General features: G+C 42.9%; 1 protein-coding gene across 1 annotated transcript in view; it reads right to left on the bottom strand.

Annotated features, from left to right (window-relative positions):
- Positions 1-20000, bottom strand: part of LOC116053736 (sodium channel protein type 3 subunit alpha-like) — a 206873-nt gene that overhangs the window by 27169 nt on the left and 159704 nt on the right. Inside the window, exons 11-14 of the mRNA XM_035998170.1 lie at positions 18953-19150; positions 17468-17650; positions 14248-14505; positions 13024-13149 (exon numbers count right to left, since the gene is read on the bottom strand). Of these exons, the coding sequence (XP_035854063.1) occupies positions 13024-13149; positions 14248-14505; positions 17468-17650; positions 18953-19150 (765 nt within the window). The remainder of the gene's footprint in view (positions 1-13023; positions 13150-14247; positions 14506-17467; positions 17651-18952; positions 19151-20000) is intronic.

Here is a 20000-nt window from a genome sequence, read left to right as displayed (position 1 = left end):
TCTCCGCGCCGGTCACAAAGCGATCCTGATCCTCTCCGCTCTACAGTTCTCTCTCCTCGTGTGTCTGTCTCTGTCTGTCTGTCTGTCTGTCTGTCTGTCTGCCTGCCTGCCTGTGTCTCTGTCTGTCTGTCTGTCTGTCTGCCTGTGTCTCTGTCTGTCTGCCTGCCTGCCTGTGTCTCTGTCTGTCTGTCTGTCTGCCTGCCTGTGTCTCTGTCTGTCTGTCTGTCTGTCTGTCTGCCTGTGTCTCTGTCTGTCTGCCTGCCTGCCTGTGTCTCTGTTTGTCTGTCTGTCTGCCTGCCTGTGTCTCTGTCTGTCTGCCTGTGTCTCTGTCTGTCTGCCTGCCTGTCTGTCTGTCTGCCTGTGTCTCTGTCTGTCTGTCTGTCTGCCTTTCTGTCTGTCTGTCTGTCTGCCTGCCTGCCTGCCTGTGTCTCTGTCTGTCTGCCTGTCTGTCTGCCTGTGTATCTGCCTGTGTCTGTCTGTGTGCCTGTATCTGTCTGCCTGCCTGTGTCTCTGTCTCTCTGTCTGCCTGTCTGTCTGTCTGTGTCTCTGTCTGTCTGCCTGTGTATCTGTCTGTCTGCCTGCCTGTGTCTCTGTCTCTCTGTCTGCCTGTCTGTCTGTCTGTGTCTCTGTCTGTCTGCCTGTGTATCTGTCTGTCTGCCTGCCTGTGTCTCTGTCTCTCTGTCTGCCTGTCTGTCTGTCTGTGTCTCTGTCTGTCTGCCTGCGTCTCTGTCTGTCTGCCTGTGTCTCTGTCTGTCTGCCTGTCTGTCTGCCTGTCTGTCTGTCTGTCTGCCTGTGTCTCTGTCTGTCTGCCTGCCTGTGTCTCTGTCTCTCTGTCTGCCTGTCTGTCTGCCTGCGTCTCTGTCTGTCTGCCTGTGTCTCTGTCTGTCTGCCTGTCTGTCTGCCTGTCTGTCTGTCTGTCTGCCTGTGTCTCTGTCTGTCTGCCTGTGTATCTGTCTGTCTGCCTGCCTGTGTCTCTGTCTCTCTGTCTGTCTGCCTGTCTGTCTGTCTGTGTCTCTGTCTGTCTGCCTGTGTATCTGTCTGTCTGCCTGCCTGTGTCTCTGTCTCTCTGTCTGCCTGTCTGTCTGTCTGTGTCTCTGTCTGTCTGCCTGTGTATCTGTCTGTCTGTCTGTCTGTCTGCCTGTGTCTGTCTGTCTGCCTGTGTATCTGTCTGTCTGTCTGTCTGTCTGTCTCTCTGTGTGCCTGATCGCCTGCCTCGCCCTAGACAGCTGAGAAGTCAAGACAGACATAAACCTGGGTATTTTATTTTGAAATCTGTTTTATTTTGTAAAGTATCCAGCCTTCCTGTGGCCTTCCTGCGTTTGATTTCCTACCTGGTTTGACAAATTCACTTGCGGCTCGTGGTAACTGTGTTTTTGGCGTGAGTGTTGAACTTGCAAAAAAACATTTAATAGTATCTTTGAAGCCCTTTAGTGCAGGGGACTTTTTTACACCAAGGACTCTAAATGCTAAGAGAGTGACGAGCAGGAAACCCCTTGTACATTTTGTACAATTAAGTTGCTCAACATACTGGGCCTACAATAACGTGTACGGCAGCCTAAAGCCTTTACACGTACCTTTTCATGGTGCCCAATACTACGCTATGGAGGCTGACTCCAAAAGCGAGTCAATCCCCATAGACCGCCATGTCAAAATGTACGACTTAGAGCTGCACCGATTACAACTTTCTAGGCCGATTCCGATTTCTGATTTTCTTTGAGTTAGGCCAGCCGATACCGATTTTAGCCGATTCCGATTTAATTTTTTCTAACCACTTTACAGCACACACACATATTTATTTTCTATGTTTTCTTTAATAGAACATTTTTTGAACAGATAATGGATCACTATAAAATAGAACTATATAAATTACTCCTGGTGTGGGACATTCACACACATCTAAAGTGCAATGTTGGAACCATTTCCTTCTTTTCACATCAATATCCAACTAAAAAAATGTGATTTAGGTTTTTGGTGTCGTCCCTCCACGCCCTACTTTCTCCTTGCAGGTGTTGCATGTTGCAAACTTGTTATCTTCTGCACACACGCTGAAGAATTCCCAAACAGCTGACATGTTGCAGGTTAATTCACGAGGTTCCTACATGTGGGAGAATAGCGTGGACACGCGCTTCACACCGCGAGCGGGTACGCGCCACACACGGCGGAAAAGTTGAGAGAAAGGAGAAAGAGGCCGTGCTGTGGCGGCCGTGCTGTGGCGTCCATGTGTGGGTGCGTCCTTGAGAACTGTAACTGGTATAACTTATGTTGTCAGTTAATTGGAGCGTTGACCGGCATGAAATCACCATATGTCAGACTGACCTGCCGGTCGCCGGTCATGGCCGAGCACGTGAAAACCAAGGGGGTAAGCTTCTCCTCGGACCGCAAACCTCCTATGGCGCCATTTTGATGCTACAAAGCGATCACCTCCCGTTAGCATCCCATTGACTGCCATTCATTTTGGCGCCACTTTGACAGAGAATAACTTTACATCTGAAACGTTTAAAAACTCTATTTGTCCATTGTTTATTTCTAAAGAAACACGACAATGTATAAAAGGCTCCATTACCTTGTACCTCACGTTATGGCTCCGTAGCAGACGTTTTTATAAAAATAGGCTAACGATTGGGTCATAACCACGAGACTTACTGTCTCATAGTAGAGGAATTACCGTATAGTACAGGAGAAGCTCTCAGGCAGTTTGGACTTCCATTAGCTGTTTAAGTTTAATTACTAATGTTAACTATCATTTTAGTGATCAATAATTAGCCTGTGTCTATGTTATCTCCTTACATATACCTACGCTCTCCGTCTCTGCTAGATTGGGAATGATTGAGATTTCTCTTGGCACAGCTACCAGAAGACTTCCAACTTTCAGACAGGTTGCTCACGTCACATCTACGTCTTCAAGCTCAGTTGGAGGCTGCTCAGTAACGCTCAGCCATCACCGGGAAAGATCTTCTAATATCCTTCACTGGTCTCCGTCCAGAGACACGGGATCTGTTGGTCCATTCTTATATACAGTCTATGGTGAAAACCGGCCAATTCCGGTCACCGGCCGGTCTATCGTGCATCTCTAGTACGACTTCACAGCAGAGTTTAACATGTTTACAGCCTGGTACAAAAAATGATTTTGATCTCTAAAGCTAAGTTTCATGACTCCTGTACAGGGAGTGAATGTTTTTATAGCTCACCCAGATAAATTACATTCAGGCTTAAAGTTATGCATAATTAAGCGAGCGCCGCTTTGAGAGAGGATGGCGTCCCAGGAGGCGAGCTTAAAGGGGAACTATTATATAGCATTTTCAGATTCATTCTTGTATTTTGTGTTGTTACTAGGACTATGCTTTCATGTTCAAAAAACACTTTCTTTCTCATCCTGCCCATGACAGCTGCACCTGTATTCACCCTCTGTATGTTGGAGCGCCTGTTGACCATGCAACATTTTGTTTTTCTGGGTCAAAATTTTAAAATTAAAACTTTTTGTTCAACATTTTGTTGTTCTTTTTTGAAACTTGTCACTTTTGTTGATTTTTTTCCAAGTTTATGTTCACTTTTCCAGACGTTTTGTCAATTTTTTAAAGATATTTTTGGGGATTTTTCCTTTATTTAGAACAGCTGAAGAGATACAGGAAACGGGGGAGAGAGAGGGGGGATGACCATTGACATATATAAATGGACCATCAGATCCCGTGTCTCTGGACGGAGACCAGTGAAGGATATTAGAAGATCTTTCCCGGTGATGGCTGAGTGTTACTGAGCAGCCTCCAACTGAGCTTGAAGACGTAGATGTGACGTGAGCAACCTGTCTGAAAGTTGGAAGTCTTCTGGTAGCTGTGCCAAGAGAAATCTCAATCATTCCCAATCTAGCAGAGACGGAGAGCGTAGGTATATGTAAGGAGATAACATGGACACAGGCTAATTATTGATCACTAAAATGATAGTTAACATTAGTAATTAAACTTAAACAGCTAATGGAAGTCCAAACTGCCTGAGAGCTTCTCCTGTACTATACGGTAATTCCTCTACTATGAGACAGTAAGTCTCGTGGTTTTGACCCAATCGTTAGCCTATTTTTATAAAAACGTCTGCTAGGGAGCCATAACGTGAGGTACAAGGTAATGGAGCCTTTTATACATTGTCGTGTTTCTTTAGAAATAAACAATGGACAAATAGAGTCTTTAAACTCTTCAGATGTAAAGTTATTCTCTGTCAAAGTGACGTCAAAATGAATGGCAGTCAATGGGATGCTAACGGGGGGTGATGGCTTGGTAGCATCAAAATGGCGCCATAGGAGCTACGCGTTCTGAGGAGAAGATCACTCCCTTGGGGATGACATGCAGCAAAGGGAAAAGGGCCATGGGTCGGATTTGAACCCGGGCCGCTGGCAAGGACTGAGCCTACATGGGGGCGCGCGCTCTACCAGATGAGCTATAGGCCGCCATTTTGACGGGTTTTTTTTATCTGCGTTTTTGTAATTTCTTTGACAGTTTGGTTGAAAGAAACTCCACTTAACACTTAATTTCCTGCATTCTGGAGAAATTTTCTGACCACTGACCAGTTATAATTTCAAAGATTTTTGTTCACATTATTCAATAAGACACTGACGCATTGGGGAAAATAAGGGTCCAGGTAAAAAAAACTTGTATGACGCTTTAACTTTGAAATAAAGTTATGTAGGTTGTAACATCTTTAACCGATGGAGATGAAGCCGGCAGCGATCCATGGGGTGGTTTAAGACCTCTCAGCCCTCTCAGACATGAACGTTAATGCATCTAATTTGCGCAGGTGTAAGTGCAAAACTGGTCCTGGTAAATGCTCCTCCAATGAGACATGACGCATGGGCCTGAAGGCCACCGCCCACACAACACCTACATCCTGTCTGCATGTGAGGCAGGGAAGCACCACGGCAACACACAAACACAGGGAAACACACACACACACACACACACACACACACACACTCTAACAGCAGCCGGCCGTGCACTAATGCAGCTTCCGTTAGCTGCTGGGGGGTTGCCTTGGTTACATTTCTGTGTCCTCCTCCACCTCCCACTCGCCTCTCCATCAGGCTGAGCAGCGGGACGACAGGTTCGTGTTCTTCAAGGACACGAGGAAGCAGAAATACTTCATGTCAAAACATGAAACTATAAACTGAAGACCTCCCACACAAGCCCTGCAGAGAAGGTCCGCCTGTTACGGCACAACATTACTGCTCGGAACTGTGCAGGAGTTTTCATCCATTCATCTGTAAGGACATGAAATGTTTCCCCACAGCAGTGCTGGAAGCACACAGAAATAAGTGCCAGTACTTCTGTTTTTCACATTAGTGTGTCTAACGTCTAGGGCTGCAAAATTCCAGGAATTGGGAAAAAAAAGTTGGAAACTTTCCATGGGAATAAACTGGAATTAATGGGAATTAAGTAGATATTTTTTAATATTGCTTGTTATAATACTGTTAGTCTATAACAGGGAGCTTAAATGTAGTTGAAAAAACCCCATCTTGCAGCATAATCTTGGTTAAAACAGCCTGATTTAATGCAACTTCATTTGAATGTCCTCCCTATATTCGTCAATGACATGCACACATGCAATAATCAGCATAGGCTACTACGTACTGGCCAACATTTAGTTTTTAATTTTTTTTTTTTTTTGGGGGGGGATACATAACTCATTGCTATTATTAACTTACGTGTTTATTTTATTCAACATACATTTTTTTTGTTGTTCAATGAAAGAATATCAAAGTTCTACTGATGAATAACTCAACCTTTGTATTCACTGTATATGCCTGTCTGCTTATTACCAAACAAAATGTTTATATTTATGTTTGTATAAGATGGAGTTTGTATAAATTACCCAACATTTCCCATTCATTCTCACAATTTCCATTAATTCCCATGAAAGTTTCCAAATTGAAATGTTTCTGGAAAGTTACCGGAAAATTTTCGCCCCTTTGCAACCCTAGTAACGTCATGCAAATATCTATATGTTCCACGCGCGTGTGTATGTGCGTGTGTGTCGATGGGAGATTGTGTAACTGTGTGTGTGTGTGTGTGTGTGTGTGTGTGTGTGTGTGTGTGTGTGGGCTTGTGTGCTTGTGTGCTTGTGTGTCGATGGGGGATTGTGTAACCGTGTGTGTGTGTGTGTGTGTGTGTGTGTGTGTGTGTGTGTGTGCTTGTGTGTCGATGGGGGATTGTGTAACCGTGTGTGTGTGTCCCCAGGGGGACACCGGCTTTGTTTGTGCGAGAGAGTCGGAAAAGGAGAGAGTGTGTTATGATGGTTAGCCTCATTAACCATGAGATCATTTCTGTGTGTGTGTGTGTGTGTGTGTGTGTGTGTGTGTGTGTGTGTGTGTATGTGTGTGTGTATGTGTGTGTGTTTGCGTCTGTATGTGTGTCTATGTGTCTCTGTATGTGTGTGTGTGTGTGTGTGTGTGTGTGTGTGTGTGTGTGTGTGTTTGATGATATTCATGTGTTAGGTTTTTTGTGTTCATATCCCGTTTTTGTGGCTTTTTACGTTGCTTTGTTTGTCGTTTTTTTGTGATGAACTGAATGATGAAGCTAAATTAAATCTTTAAAAAGCCTCTTGGATCAACTGGAAAATGCATCGCCACAAAGCTGAAAAACAGGGCTGTTTTTCTGACACCTCATCAAAATGAACATTAATCAAATATTTCAGCATAGCTACTTAAAGGTCCCATGACATGCTGCTTTTGGATGCTTTTATATAGACCTTAGTGGTCCCCTAATACTGTATCTGAAGTCTCTTTTATATAGACCTTAGTGGTCCCTAATACTGTATCTGAAGTCTCTTTTATATAGACCTTAGTGGTCCCCTAATACTGTATCTGAAGTCTCTTTTATATAGACCTTAGTGGTCCCCTAATACTGTATCTGAAGTCTCTTTTATATGGACCTTAGTGGTCCCCTAATACTGTATCTGAAGTCTCTTTAATATAGACCTTAGTGGTCCCCTAATACTGTATCTGAAGTCTCTTTTATATAGGTGGGTTTACACCTATCACCATTTCTAGCCACTGGGGGACCATAGGCAGGCTGGGGGAACTCATATTAATGTTAAAAAACCTCATAAAGGGAAATTTTCATGCCATGGGACCTTCAACTCAATCACAGTGTCTCCAAAAATGTAAAGGTAATTGATTCGAATTGCCGATATCCAAAAGAGCCACTCACAATGTTTGTTTACAATAACTTCCAGGTAGAACACTCTTGCGTCCCGTACATACAGTTTAACGGCGCTGAGCAAACGTCTCCTTCATCTAAAATGCACGTTTGATGCTTTTATATGTCAACACGTTGACTAACGTTAGCTTGGAGAGCAAATCTACCTGTTGGGCCACAGACCAAAGAACAAGTAAAAGCCGTTACACAACCAGATGGCCGACCGTCGGCAGAAAAGGCAGTCGGACTGATCAGTCTCCCCGAGTTGGTCTTAAAAGTGCCTCAGAACACACCGAAGAGACGGAATACGTCTCCATAACAGCAGGCGGCGCTAATCTGTATTGTCGCCCAAAAATCAAAACTGGCAGCTGATTGGACGAACGCGTCACGTGTCTGGCTGCTGCTTCCGGATTCTGGATTTTTCAACCGGCCATTAATGGCGACTCATTCAGAATACGATCTCATATTGTACTAAAATAGTTCACCGAAAGGTGTTTCTGAAAACATTTTAAGAGAGAAATAGGCCGTGCAGTTGCTGAATCTGTCTTCATTTCAGATCGACAAAGGTCAGTTTAACAGATTTTCGTCAGATTTTGAGAGGCTCATCCGCTCGCCATTTCCGGGTGAGTCCCGACTGCCCTGTCTCCGACTGAATATGTCAGGTCGGCCAAAATGAAGGCTGACGGCTCCTCCAACGGACGACGGCACGGAACACACCGACCAGACTCCAGTCACCGACCTCGCCAGACTGTCCAACGGCCGATTATCGGCCAGATGTGTAACTGCCTTAAAGGAGAATTCAACACGTAGCTCTGTTGTTTTTAAATTTGGAGTGCTGTCAGTAGCGAGAAAAATGAAACCAATCGGTGCTGCCTACACCGTGTTATCCTCCTGCTAGCAATAGCACCCAACAGGCTTAAACAGGGCAAGTTTTAAACTTGTCTTTAGCCTCTTAACATGTTCAAAATGTCATTAAAAGTGCCTACCCATGTGAAGCAGGAAACAAGTTATAATTGAGGTAAGTTTGGAGACACTACCTTATTTAATCATTAAATGAATAGCCTACATATTTTTGTTGTATCTCTTTTCTGAGCTGAGCTGAATTAGCAGAACTTTCATGCATTTCTTTCACATCTACTGCAGTCAGATTCACTGTGTTCACTCAGAAGGAATCACTGCACATGGGGAGGCACTTTTAATGACATTTTGAACATGTTTAGAGGCTAAAAACAAGTTTAAAACTTGCCCTGTTTAAGCCTGTTTGGTGCTAACGCTAGCAGGAGGATAACACGGTGTAGGCAGCACCGATTGTTTTAGTTTTTCTTGCTACTGCCAGCACTCCAAATTTAAAAACAACAGAGCTACGTGTTGAAATTGACCGGAATTCTCCTTTAACTTGCTCAACTCTGGTGTCTATAGACCTGAACCTCCATCGTGACCCTGACAGCTGATGTGGTTTTTAGTACAAATGTATTATTTAACTTCTTCTTGTTCTGGTTATATAACGGTGTAGGTGTCAGCCGGTGGAGGAAAGGAACTCCTTCAGGCCTGGAGCTGCTGTGTTTGTCCTCATGATACTTTAACCTGCTGTCTGACGGGAGAAAAACTGACAAACAAGTATTAAAATAAATCTAGTCCCTGGTGACGCGGATCCGTCTAGCTTCCAGGTGCAGCTTTTTCTAACGTTCTTCTGGAAGTTTCAACATCGGAAACTGTTTGTCTGAGAGTTTTAAGTGACGCTGTACTGCAAGATAATTTCCCAGTTCAACGCATTCCCCTTGAACGGGTCCGCAAGATATCGTAGGAAAATATATGCACACCAAAACGTATGATATCCTACGAAATTAGGAGACCGGCGGTTGGTCACGTGACGCCGGCTGGCTACGAGCTCCATGACAGATGGACAGATACGTAGAAAGACAGACAGACAGACAGATACGTAGACAGACAGACAGATAGATAGACAGATAGATAGATAGATACGTAGATAGATAGATAGATAGATAGATATAGATAGATACGTAGATAGATACGTAGATAGATAGATAGATAGATAGATAGATAGATAGATAGATAGATAGATAGATAGATAGATAGATACGTAGATAGATAGATAGATAGATAGATACGTAGATAGATAGATAGATAGATAGATAGATAGATAGATAGATAGATAGATAGATACGTAGATAGATAGATAGATAGATAGATAGATAGATACGTAGATACGTAGATAGATGATAGATACGTAGATAGATAGATGGATAGATAGATAGATAGATACGTAGATAGATAGATAGATACGTAGATAGATAGATGGATAGATAGATAGATAGATACGTAGATAGATAGATAGATAGATAGATACGTAGATAGATACGTAGATAGATAGATAGATAGATAGATAGATAGATAGATAGATAGATACGTAGATAGATAGATAGATAGATAGATAGATAGATACGTAGATAGATAGATAGATAGATAGATAGATAGATAGATAGATAGATAGATAGATAGATAGATACGTAGATAGATAGATAGATAGATAGATAGATAGATAGATAGATAGATAGATAGATACGTAGATACGTAGATAGATGATAGATACGTAGATAGATAGATGGATAGATAGATAGATAGATACGTAGATAGATAGATAGATACGTAGATAGATAGATGGATAGATAGATAGATAGATACGTAGATAGATAGATAGATAGATACGTAGATAGATAGATAGATAGATAGATAGATAGATAGATACGTAGATGGATAGATAGATAGATAGATACGTAGATAGATAGATAGATAGATACGTAGATAGATAGATAGATAGATAGATAGATACGTAGATAGATAGATACGTAGATAGATAGATAGATAGATACGTAGATAGATAGATAGATAGATAGATAGATACGTAGATAGATAGATAGATAGATAGATAGATAGATAGATACGTAGATAGATAGATAGATACGTAGATAGATACGTAGATAGATAGATAGATAGATAGATAGATACGTAGATAGATAGATAGACAGACAGACAGACAGATGGATATTTACTGTCCAATGAGGGAAATTGGTTTTCACTAATTCTCAACCGCATGTGCGAGTGTGTGTTCCTGAGAAACACCATGAACCACTGAGAGAAAACGTCTGACACACACACACACACACATACACACACACACTCTGTTTGTGTGTGTTTGGTCACTGAGTCATGCCGTTTGAGGGTGATCCGATTATCATCTCTGCTGTTTGTTTCTGAAAGGACAGAACACAGGATGTGTGTGTGTGTGTGTGTGTGTGTGTGTGTGTTCGTCCGTCCGTGCATGCGTGGGTACGTGTGAGCGTGCGTTGGTGTGTGTTTCCAGGCACACAGCTGATTTACAGGAGGTTAACAGCCTCGGTGCAAAACACTGAGAAAATATAAAATATTTGCAGTGTGAGAGTCTGATGCAGTGTTGGAATCAAGACCACCTAAACCGAGACATCACCAAGACCAGAGCGCATCGAGACCGAGTCAAGACCGAGACTTTGAAGGGCTGAGACCGAGACAAGACCGAGACTTTAAGGGGTTGAGACCGAGACTTTGAGGGGTTGAGACCGAGACTTTGGGGGGTTGAGACCGAGACAAGACCAAGACTTTGAGGGGTTGAGACCGAGACTTGGATCGGGGACCCCCTACTACATATATTGTATGAAATGAAGTTGCATATTAATCTGGTCCTACAATAACTTTTAGGGCGGCCTAAAGCTAGATAGATACTTTTTTTTTTGCATAGAATACTAAGCTATTCAAATAGCCTTAAAATTGTTGGCATGATTTCATAAATCATGTTTTAATGTTAAACACACATGTGGAACAGTCAATGCTTTGGCATGAACTGTACCTGTGGATGGCTGCCTTAGTGACTACATTATTGGCCAGTAAGCCTACCATCAATGGGGATTTATATTTGCTAAAAATATGTTGGAATGATGTTAAGACTTTTTAATTTTTGAAAAAAATTTCAAAAATTAACAATAATTTGGAGGCACCCCTGAAGTGACTCTGAGGACCCCCTAGGGGTCCCGGACCCCCTGTTGAAGATCCCTGCCCTAGAACATGCCTGTCTGAAAAGAGAAAGAACTTTTTCACACACGTTCGGTAAAATTATGGAGCGAGCTTCCAGAAGAAGTTGTGCGTTCCCCTTCAATTAACTCTTTTAAGAAAAGGTTGGATGCATTTTGCAGGAGTAACGTATAATCGTAGCCCCGTGAGAGCGTCCTGATCTCGCAAGTTCCAGTTTTCCACTCGCAGATCAGTCTGGCATCTTGCGATAGAGAAAATTTGGAGCCGTTCGCCAAACGACCGACCAATCAGCGTTGGTTTTGAGGCGGGTTTAGGTGTGACGCAACGAGAAGCAACTGTTCAGTCCAAACAACGTGGCGGCTTCCACGGATGAGATGAGCGTAGCTATCGCGCAAGTTTTATCCGAATTAGAAAGTATTCCTTTATTGAAACAAGAGCAAAAAACGGCACTGGAGGCTTTAATCGGAGGAAAACATGTTTTTGCTCTTCTTCAGACGTGTACCGTGAAAACTTGGTGGGGATTGTTGTTGATGAGGTTCATGTCACATACAAATGGTAAGTTTAAAAACGTTAGCTAACGTTAGCTACGTTACCTAACTTAATTGTATGTTAAACGATGGCATTAGAAGAACCGCAAGGTCCTTGAAGCCAAACTAACGCTAGCTGCGCTAACTTAGCTAGCTTCGCTAACTTAGCTAGCTTCGCTAACTTAGCTAGCTTCGTTGATCTGATTGGTTGATTTGGCCCGTCTATCACCAACATAGGTGGTGATAGACAGATGGTTTATCCAATCAGCTAACCAGGATTTTCGCCCCTTCCCAAAAGTTCTCCAACAGAAAGTTCCCAGATGGATATGCCGAGAAAATGCCAAGCAATCCATCTGGTGGAGTCAGATTACTATAATCATAAAGCTTGTCAGTAATTTATGTAACTTATTTATGAATTGTTAAAACATTTCACTCATGAAATTAATGTGTTTTATGAAAACATGTTAAAATGTGAATATATATATATATATATAAAAATATATTTGTTTTGTGTTGCTTGAGTCTGGAATAGAGGATTTTATATCCTGTACCAGAATTTCTTTCAATAACTTTAAATAAAGGGTGTGTTTAGGGGCGGTTTGCGTTGACTGACAGAGGTGGAAGCGGAAAACCAGACAGATCTTACAGTACGTGGTCATACATGAATCCATAGTTCTTGGTTATAAAAAATAATAATGTGACTTTGAAGGAACCGCAACTACTGAAATGTAAAAAAATATCAGCGATGGTGCGTCTGTGTCGAGGGTTTACAGATAAAGAAAAAAGCAAGTTTGGGAATTTTTTTGGGAAATAGTCGGATAACTGTGTGTGTGTGTGTGTGTGTGTGTGTGTGTGTGTGTATAAAGGAAGGACACCTCAGTAACGTGTCTGTGCTGGTATGTGTGGCTTAAAATCCCTGATGTGCCATAGCAGGGACACAATGTGTGTTTGGATATTAAAGTGTGTGTTTGTGTGTGTGTGTGTGTGTGTGTGTGTGTGTGTGTGTGTACAGATGGGGGGGAATACCACAGCGGTGTTATCTGAGATGTTAGATATGAGTGTGTCTTTAGCCCATGATATCACAGTGGAGTTATGCAAAGTGCTGATTCATAATTCACATGTCTGAGCATTGAATGGCTGAAGTCTCCACCATTGTTTCCACTGACACGCACACGCACACACGCACACACACACACACACACACACACACACAGACACACACACGCTGTACTCACGCTCTCCTCTTTGACCTTCTCCATGGTGCAGGCGGGCAGCTGCCCCTGCAGCGTTGGTGGGGAAACCCCATTCTGGTCCATGGCAACAAACAGCTTCCCGTTGACGTTTAGGGTTGGATAAAATACCTGAAACACACACACACACACACACACACACACACACACACACACACACACACAGGGATAAAATGTTTGTGTGTAGACCTTTTATGAACACCGCAGAGATTTGGCAGCCAGGTCTAAAATTAGCAGCCGCCACTGGCGAGTAAAAATCTACGTTGGCGGATAAAATTAATGAGGTCGAGCCCCAAAAATGTTATTAATTTTTTAAAATGAAATCACAAATCAAAATAACAAATAATGACTTGTTTTCTCAATACTCGTTTCCAAAACCTAAATGAAAAAAACAGAAATACTGACTCAATTTCCCAATTTCCGATTTTGGGCTTGAATGAAAAATGGAGGAAAAAAAACTGACAACCAGCGTTGTTTTTCTGAGTCAAAATTTTAAATGAAAAACCTTTTATCAACATTTTGGTCGTCTTTTTCGACACTTTTGTGGCTTTCCCCCGATGTTTTTGTCACTTTTTTCAACGTTTGTCGACTTTTTCTGAGCCTTTTGAAGTTTGTGTGGGTTTTTTCCCCAAATTTTTTATTTTTTTTTTAACATTTGTCAGTTTTTTTTGACATTTTTGTCACTTTTTGACATTTTTTTAAACATTTGTGTCACTTTTTTCTGACATTTGTCACTTTTTTCCGACATTTTTGTCACTTTTTGACATTTTTTTAAACATTTGTGTCACTTTTTTTGACATTTGTCACTTTTTTTTCGACATTTATGACATTTTTTTAAACATTTGTGTCACTTTTTCTGACATTTGTCACTTTTTTTCGACATTTTTGTCACTTTTTGACATTTTTTTAAACATTTGTGTCACTTTATTCTGACATTTGTCACTTTTTTTCGACATTTTTATCACTTTTTTCAACGTTCTTTTATCAATAGTTTTTTCTTCAAATGCTATAAAATTGACCTAAACACCCAAATTCAATTAACTGATTATTTATTTAACTTGTTAAGAGCATTGCAGTGAACCATGCACGTTATTTATTTGCACAATTTGTCTGAAAGAAAACCTAAATTTCTCATATGGAAACTTTTTGAAAATGGGTCAAATTTGACCCGACGACAACAGGAGGGTTAACAAAGTCTCATTCTGTCACCTGGGAGCTCCTGCTGGCGGTGCTGAACGTGCTGGGCCGCCGTTTGGGCCACGGGTGGGGCAGGATGCCGCTGAAGGTGCCGCCGCTGTACGTCCGGCCGCTCACGCCCTCCACCACATCCCCCGGGACGCTGTACTCGTCGTCGGCCATCTCGCCCTCCGACCCGCGGCTCCGCAGACGGAAGTTGAAGATGGAGGAAACCTGACTGCTTCGCCGAGTCCTCGTGGAGAAGGAGCGAGCGAGGAGAGGGTGCAGCGGCTGGAGGAGGACGTAGAGAATATTACAAATAAAATATAAAACAAATGCATCGGCCCCTGCTAGCTGCACGTGTCTGTTTGTCGCTAAAGGCTCCTGCACAGTGGCTGCGTGGCGTGTCCGTTTTTATTTCGGCTCTCATGTTAACAGGTTACGGTACAGATCCACATGGCCGTGCGATGCTTCTGTCGCGCCGGGCTCCACTCTATTCCTATGGGTGAACGTCAAGCGACTTTAACGCGCCCGCTAAGCATCCTGGGAAGGCAGCGCTGCATTTAAAAAAAATGCTGCACGTCCAAAAAGCTCGCCGATGCCCATCTTTATGCACATTAATCCGTTGAACGCGACGCGACTATCCAGTAGAAGTAGACGAAAATCTTTCAAACTGACCTTTGTTGATCTGAAATAAAGACAGATTCAGCAACTGCACGGCCTATTTCTCTCTTAAAATGTTTTCAGAAACACGTTTCGGTGAACTAATTTAGTACAACATGAGATCGTATTCTGAACGAGCCGCCATGACAGTCTGTTCAAATTCTCGAGAAGCCAGACCCATGTCACGCATTCGTCCAATCAGCTGCCGGTCAGGGGTGTGGAGCATCAACCATGGATGTATGACGTCGCGACACCACGCTTCAGTCGTGTCGCAAAAATTGGATCTGTACCGTAAGGGCTCCTGCACACTGCCTGCGTGACACCAAGGGGGTAAGCTTCTCCTCGGACCGCGAACCTCCTACGGCGCCATTTTAATGCTACAAAGCGATCACCCCCCCGTTAGCATCCCATTGACTGCCATTCATTTTGGCGCCACTTTGACAGAGAATAACTTTACATCTGAAGAGTTTAAAGACTCTATTTGTCCATTGTTTATTTCTAAAGAAACACAACAATGTATAAAAGGCTCCATTACCTTGTACCTCACGTTATGGCTCCGTAGCAGACGTTTTTATAAAAATAGGCTAACGATTGGGTCATAACCACGAGACTTACTGTCTCATAGTAGAGGAATTACCGTATAGTACAGGAGAAGCTCTCAGGCAGTTTGGACTTCCATTAGCTGTTTAAGTTTAATTACTAATGTTAACTATCATTTTAGTGATCAATAATTAGCCTGTGTCTATGTTATCTCCTTACATATACCTACGCTCTCCGTCTCTGCTAGATTGGGAATGATTGAGATTTCTCTTGGCACAGCTACCAGAAGACTTCCAACTTTCAGACAGGTTGCTCACGTCACATCTACGTCTTCAAGCTCAGTTGGAGGCTGCTCAGTAACGCTCAGCCATCACCGGGAAAGTGCTTCTAACGACCTTCACTGGTCTCCGTCCAGAGCAACGGGATCTGTTGGTCCATTCTTATATACAGTCTATGCGTGACACGCACGAAAGTACGAGAGCCGCGCCGAAAAAGCGTGCATGCTAGAAATAGGACCAACGCCTATTTTTCACGCGACATGCAAGCGTGTTGGAAGCATTTCCAGGCAACATAGAATAGGAAAATATGTTTATATGTCATCTTGACACAAATACATTTAATAAATGACATTTTGATGTTTGAAAGTCTCGAGGTTTGGACATAAATGCAGACATAAATGTAATTTGATTCTGATAAAACAATGAGATGGACTTTATTATCTCAGGAAAGGGAATTGAAATATAAAAATATATATATATATATTAAAATACGTGCAAACAAATGTACAAACACAAAAATATTGACAATACAGTTGAAGAAAACGCTATTTCATTTTATCAATAGGAAACATCCATGCATGAGTACAGACAAGGCTAGCAGCAGCAGCAGCGCCGCGTCAGACACGTTTCTGGTTTGTAGAGACATAGAAAACGCCACGCAGCCGCCACGCAACTGACACGCAACGGAAACGCCACGCAGGCAGCGTGCAGGATGCCTAGCTCTCTGTAATTGGGTTCGGGTGATGCAGCCTGATTTAGAGCACCTGGACTTTGGGCGCTTTCTTTTCTTTGCGCTACTCTGCCAACACCGGATGTCCTTTTTACTTTACATTTGTATTGTTTAGTTAAACCATATATTAGGGGTGTGCAAAGCAGCCGGTATTTGTATCTGTATTTGTATTTGTTGAGGGGGGAAAAGTATTTGTATTTGTATTCGAGTAAAATTCCAAATAGGCGTAAAAATCCAGTTTTTTTGCGTTACACTTCTAATTTACGTTATAGTGTAAGTATTCTTTAATTCTATCCATTATAATAATTATGGATATGCAATATTGGTTGATGTTTTTCCATAAACAACTACACAAGCATTTCTTTTTTACCTTTTTAACCGAACATTAACGTTACTCTGTCAACAGCCTATTGTCTAAATGACCGAGCTAACAGAGCTAGCTACGTAAACAGAGCGAACATGAGAGCACCCGACTGCAGACGTCAATAATGCAGCGTAATGGAATAATCTCCCGATCAAACTCCGCTTCCCGCAAGTTATAAACTCCCTCTGGAACCCAGTTAAGGTACAAAAAATCTATTCAACAAAAATAGTGATGCAGTTAAGTGTTTTTTCGCTCAGCCGAGCCCTCTCTGTTGCTGTGTGGAGCAGCCTGGGTCAGTCACCTCTTTTTACTCTATTCCCCTCCCCCGACTCCTGAACGTCACTCACTCACTCACTCATTCATCCGGGCATGTACTGCGGTCTCATGAGGAAACGCAGCTTTTTGATATCAAGTTTTTCTTGTTCCCGAATACAAATATTTTTTAAAGTATTTGTTCGAAATAAGTATTCGTAAAAACCACGTTATTTGTGCCTTTCCGAATACCGTATTCGGGTTCGGCTCCACCCCTAATATATATATATATATATATATATATATATATATATATATATATATATATATATATGGTCTATTCTGTAATAAACTCTTTATATTATTGTTATCTTGTGTCTCTTCCCCATCTTTTGTCATAACCTAGAGCCAGGTTTCTCCGCGTACCTTTCCCCCGTCCGTCATGTCCACCTGCAGCAGCTTCTCCTCCGATAGGTTGGCCTCCACGTCGGTCACGCCCACCAGCGCCTGACTCCGCCTCCGCTCCTCCATGCAGTCCAATGGCAGGCCGAACGGGGAGAGCTCTGGTGACATCATCGAGTCCGAGTCGGGAAGTTTCTGAACGGCAACCTGGTGGAAGAGATAGTGTGTGTGTGTGTCAATTAACACGCAATCAAAAAAGTTATTAAAAAACAGAATTAAAAAGACTTTTGTTAGAAATGTATGAATCATACATACTCTAAATCTACAGGGGCGGGGGGGGGCTTCTGGTGCTCCAGCCCACAATGTTTTCTCAAATGCCCCAAATGAAAAGCGTTTTAGGGTTTTAAAACAACTTCAACTACAAAAAATGCTGTAAAAATTGACAAAAAAAAACACGAAAAAAGTGCAAAAAAAACCCGTCAAAAAGGATTGAAAAACTTCTGGAACAGATTTCCCACCGTGGTCAGAAAGAACAGAGACACTTTATTTCTCTCACTATGACTCTAGAGTCACTCTGAAGATAATCACACACACACACACACACACACACACACACACACACACACACACACACACACACACACACACACACACACACACACACACACACACACACACACACACACACACATACACACACACACACACACACTCTGCAGGCACATGCACACACACACACACACACACACACACACACACACACACACACACACACACACACTCCACAGGCACACACACACACACACACACACACACACACACACACACACACTCCACAGGCACACACACACACACACACACTCCACAGGCACACACACACACTCCACAGGCACACACACACACACACACACACACACACACACACACACACACACTCCACAGGCACACACACACACACACACACACACACTCCACAGGCACATACACACACACACACACTCCACAGGCACACACACACACAGACACACACACACACACACACACTCCACAGGCACATACACACACACACACACACTCCACAGGCACACACACACACACACACACACACACACACACACACACACACACACACACACTCCACAGGCACACACACACACACACACACACTCCACAGGCACATACACACACACACACACTCCACAGGCACACACACACACAGACACACACACACACACACACACTCCACAGGCACATACACACACACACACACTCCACAGGCACACACACACACAGACACACACACACACACACACACACACACACACACACACACACACACTCCACAGGCACATACACACACACACACACTCCACAGGCACACACACACACACACACACACGCTGGCCCTGCTAAGAGCTCGTATAACTTCAGGCGTCTCCCGTAGGTGAAAGCTCTGCGTGGAGCCTCCGAGGAACCATAAATCTGAATCGAGTCAGCGCCTCAGTTTACCTGCTGCTCCTTCTTCAGCCGCTCCATGGCCACCTGGAACTCCCGCTCTTTCTGGCAGGCCTCGGCGATGGTCGCCTGGTTCTGCTCCTCGTACGCCATGGCGACCACGGCCAGGATGAGGTTGACCAGGTAGAAGGAGCCCAGGAAGATCACCACCACAAAAAACACCATGTAGGTCTTACCGGCCGAACGCAGCGTCTGCAAAGGAATTCAAACAGAACCCAATGACACACAGGCAGACAAACAGTGGGACATGTTTGACAGCTTCTGCTGGCTTTAGTCACTACAAACTCTCTACACGGTGTCCTGAAACTGTCTAGCTGATAAAATCCAGATGAGAAAAGAGAGGAGCTGATAAAATGTTGGATTGCTTTCAGTTATTATTACGGCTGTCAAACGATTACATTTTTTCTCAATCGCGATTAATCGTTGAATGTCTTAGTTAATCGCGATTAATCTCATGTTTTATCACATGATTAAAATTCTATTATTTTGCATTTCAGAACTGATTTTAAGTCCATATTAACAATGGAAAGCCATTCTTACCAGTGGATCTTGATTGGGAATCAAATGAATGCAAAGAAAGTTACTTTATGAACTTGATTTTAAGATTTGTATTTGTTTAATATATATTTAATCTAGTCACACATTTGAATTTAACAACAACTTTGAATGCACCACGAGGCTGTAAATTACCAGGTTCATTGAACGCACCGTCTGTGTTTTTCCGACAACAGCAGCTGCAGATTGTTACATCCCGCTGTTGAATCCTCTACAGTGAAATACAGACAAACTTTACACCGTTTAGCGTTAGCTGTCAGCATTGTAAACGTGTTTAATCCAGCTACTAGCTAGCAGCAGGCTAACGTTAGCTGCTGTCGAGTATAGTGTTAAATAGCTAGTGGTAGGCTAACGTTAGCTGCTGTCGAGTACAGTGTTAACTAGCTAGCGGTAGGCTAATGTTAGTTGCTGTCGAGTATAGTGTTAACTAGCTAGTGGTAGGCTAACGTTAGCTGCTGTCGAGTATAGTGTTAACTAGCTAGTGGTA

The sequence above is a fragment of the Sander lucioperca genome, chromosome 23 (genome assembly GCF_008315115.2).
Source record: "Sander lucioperca isolate FBNREF2018 chromosome 23, SLUC_FBN_1.2, whole genome shotgun sequence".
NCBI lineage: Eukaryota > Metazoa > Chordata > Actinopteri > Perciformes > Percidae > Sander > Sander lucioperca.
This window is presented reverse-complemented; position numbering and strand designations above follow the sequence as displayed.